At 36.2% G+C, this 3,491-nt stretch overlaps 1 protein-coding gene across 1 annotated transcript in view; it reads right to left on the bottom strand.

Moving 5' to 3' along the window:
* Positions 1–3,276, bottom strand: part of LOC106879666 (deleted in malignant brain tumors 1 protein) — a 36,089-nt gene extending 32,813 nt beyond the window's left edge. The window contains exon 1 of the mRNA XM_052978214.1: positions 1,709–3,276. Within this exon, the coding sequence (XP_052834174.1) occupies positions 1,709–1,853 (145 nt within the window). The 5' untranslated portion in view covers positions 1,854–3,276. The remainder of the gene's footprint in view (positions 1–1,708) is intronic.
* Positions 3,277–3,491: the final 215 nt, after the last annotated feature.

Consider the following 3,491-nt stretch of genomic DNA (forward strand, 5'->3'; position numbering starts at 1 on the left):
TAATTGCTTAATTTGCTTTTCAAGTATCTTGAATTAGTATATTACATGGTTGCATATATGTATGATTCTGTAATAAATGTATTCAGTATACATGTCATCTTTAATACCCAAATATTAATATTATACACGTACCTACTGGTGTAATCCAATGAATCAGTATAGAGTGGATCAGAAACTGGTGCAAACAATTTGAACACAGTCCTACCAATAGTTTCATGAAGCAAGACAAGATTCACAAATTAAAGAAAATACTAGCAGTGTATTTTATAACAACAGTTTTAATATATCAGAATATAATATTATACACATTATAAGTAAATCTGTTTCAAGTAAATGGTGTTATTATAGTTTACCTGACACCATGTTAGTTACTATAAAATAACCAACGCCTTAGTCACGTCACTGTGGTTGTTTACATCAGCAAGATACATTTGATGTTTATTATTGAATGTATGTATGTATATATGAAAGGTTGCTGGAAAGTTCCTGGTTTTGGGTAAAAAAAAATACTGGAGGATCAGGTAATTATGATTTCAGTCAACATATTCCCCTCTCAGATTCACACACTTATTACAGCAGTCCTTGAGATTTTCTAAGCCCTGTAAAAAGTACTCGGAAGGTTGGGCCTCCAACTGGACCTTTTGTGACACCCTTAAAGTCAGGAACATTTCTGCAACACCCCATACACTAACACAAACACACACATAGACATACCTACATACATAAACCCACTCACACAAACAGAGATATTTTAAGATCCATCAGAGCGAAAGAAACACATACATATTTGACACCGCTAAGCAAGAAGAATAAAAAATGCATATACAACAGATATATAAAACAAACAATATATATACATATATAAATGCAGACGTGTGGCCGTGTGGTAAAAGAAGAGTTGGTGACCTTCTGCATTTTCTGTTTGCCTGTGTATTTAGTATATATTCATTTGTTTATTTACTCATATATATATATATATATATATATATATATGGGCATAGGAGTGGCTGTGTGATAAGTAGCTTGCTTACCAACCACATGCTTCTGGGTTCAGTCCTACCTTGGGCAAGTGTCTTTTAATATAGCCTTGGGCCAACCAAAGCCTTGTGAGTGGATTTGGTAGACAACATGGAGAGGGGACATTAAACGATGATGATGATGATGATACATACATACATACATATATACATACAATGGGCTTCTTTCTGTTTCTATCTACCAAATCCACTCAGAAGGCTTAGATCAGCCCAGGGTTAGTTACAACAGAAGACATTTATTCAAGGTGCCCCATAGCAGGACTGAACCAAGAACCATGTGACTGGGAAACAAACTTCTTAACCACACACCAATTAATTACTAATTTAAAAAAAAAAAAATACCCAATTCCTTAATTAGGCAATTAGAAACAAACGGCGGTAACCTGGCAGAATCGTTAGCACGCCGGGAGAAGTGCTTAGCAGTATTTCATCTGCCGTTACGTTCTGAGTTCAAATTCCACCGAGGGCGACTTTGCCTTTCATCCTTCCGGGGGACGATAAATTAAGTACCAGTTACACACTGAGGTCGATGTAATCGACTTAATCCCTATGTCTGTCCTTGTTTGTCCCCTCTATGTTTAGACCCCTGTGGGCAATAGAGAAATAAGAAACAAACGGCCAAATTCCTTTTGTTACAGAAATAGAAAAGAACAACCAAAAGTGCCACCTACCTGTATAGTCAGAAGTTACTTGTTGAGTATGAGGTAAGTCGGTCTCTGTTTGGGATTCAGTTGGCACCTCCAGCATGGCCATCACTGCAGAAGCCTGCAGAACCAGCTGCATCATGTGCATTGTAGCCCCTGCGTTGATCTTCATTTTGTTTGCTTTAAACAGTTTTGTCGTTGTTGTTCTTCTTAAGATGATGTCAACAATGACGAAGATACCAGCTATTATTATTATTATTATTATTATTATTTTCCTTTCTTATCTTCTTCAAGGTTTTTTTTTTTTGTTTTGTCCTGTTTTTTTGTTTTTCAGAGAGAAGGGAGGGAAAAAAACAAGCAAAGCACACACAAATCAAATAGGAATCACCCTTGGAAGACAAGATCTCTTAAGCAAGTCTTTCAACTTCACCCGCCTCCTAAAACGTAAATTTCATTCACTGACCACTACTGGCCAAAAAAGCAAGAAAACCCCCCCAGAAAATACAGAGGGAGTAAGAATCCTGACCCCTATAAGATAAAATTTTTTTTAAATATGGATATAAAAGAAATTCAGACCCCTACAAATACACTCACACTTTCTTTTTCTTTCGTCTGTCTCCTGAGGTTGGGACATTGGCAGTAGAGCCAGCTTTTAGTTCTTTGTATCTCTGTCCAACCGTCTCTCTTTACTTGTGGCTTCTGTTTGTTTCCAATGTACTTTAGTACAATATTAACATATGATTGTCTGTCCCTCTGAACGAGTATATATATATATGTATATATGTATGTATGTATGTATAAACTCAACCAGCACAATCAAAGAATCAGCAAAGACCCAGCCAGTTTAACTACACACACATCTGTATACACACTCACATGCATATATATATATATATATATATATATATATATATATATATATGTACACGCGCACACACTCACAAATGTACTCGTACTCACATACACTTAATTACAGGTAGATGTGTAGAGGAGGATCTACAGTAATTAAAACAGGGATTTTTTTTACAATTATTAATTAACTGCCTCACTCCCTTCATACAGATGAAGAGACACACAGACAGACTGCCAGACGCACAGACATAGATAGGTAAGTAACTAGATTTATACATACACTCCTATTTCTCTCACCCTCTCTGTGTATATATTATCATATGTATATATTATATATACACACACATATATATATATATATATACACACACTCACACGGTCTCTAAGTGCCCGTCTTTCTCTCTCAGACTATCTCTGTAGCAAAATCATTTCATCAAACCTAATCCCTCATCCAGTCGTCACAGGTTCAGTTCCAGCCGGAGATGTATCTATATTCAAACACTTCTTGACAGCACACTGTATGTCGCCACTCCAAAGGTGCCCTTCCACCCTGTCTTCTCTGTATCTCTTTATGTGTCTCTCTCTCTCTCTCTCTGGTTAGTCTTCACCTTGCAAGTTCGACTGAATTGCGCGCGCGGGCCATTAGGTATATGTACTGCAGTCATGTGATGTCACATGACTGCTGCTCAACCAATCAAAGTTCTCATCTGCTGCAACACATTGTTCTCTTTTTCTATGGCCTCTGAAATTCTTCATCTATCTAGATGTGCCATATATGTGAATATAGATAAATACACACACACACATATATATGTGTGTATGTATGCATATATATATATATATATATATATATATATACACGCACACATTCATACACATGCATACATACACCTTACATAGATTTCTCTGTGTGTGTGTGTAGGTATATCTATCTATCTATCCATATATATATATATAT

The sequence above is a fragment of the Octopus bimaculoides genome, unplaced genomic scaffold, assembly GCF_001194135.2.
Source record: "Octopus bimaculoides isolate UCB-OBI-ISO-001 unplaced genomic scaffold, ASM119413v2 Scaffold_105217, whole genome shotgun sequence".
In the NCBI taxonomy this organism is placed as follows: domain Eukaryota; kingdom Metazoa; phylum Mollusca; class Cephalopoda; order Octopoda; family Octopodidae; genus Octopus; species Octopus bimaculoides.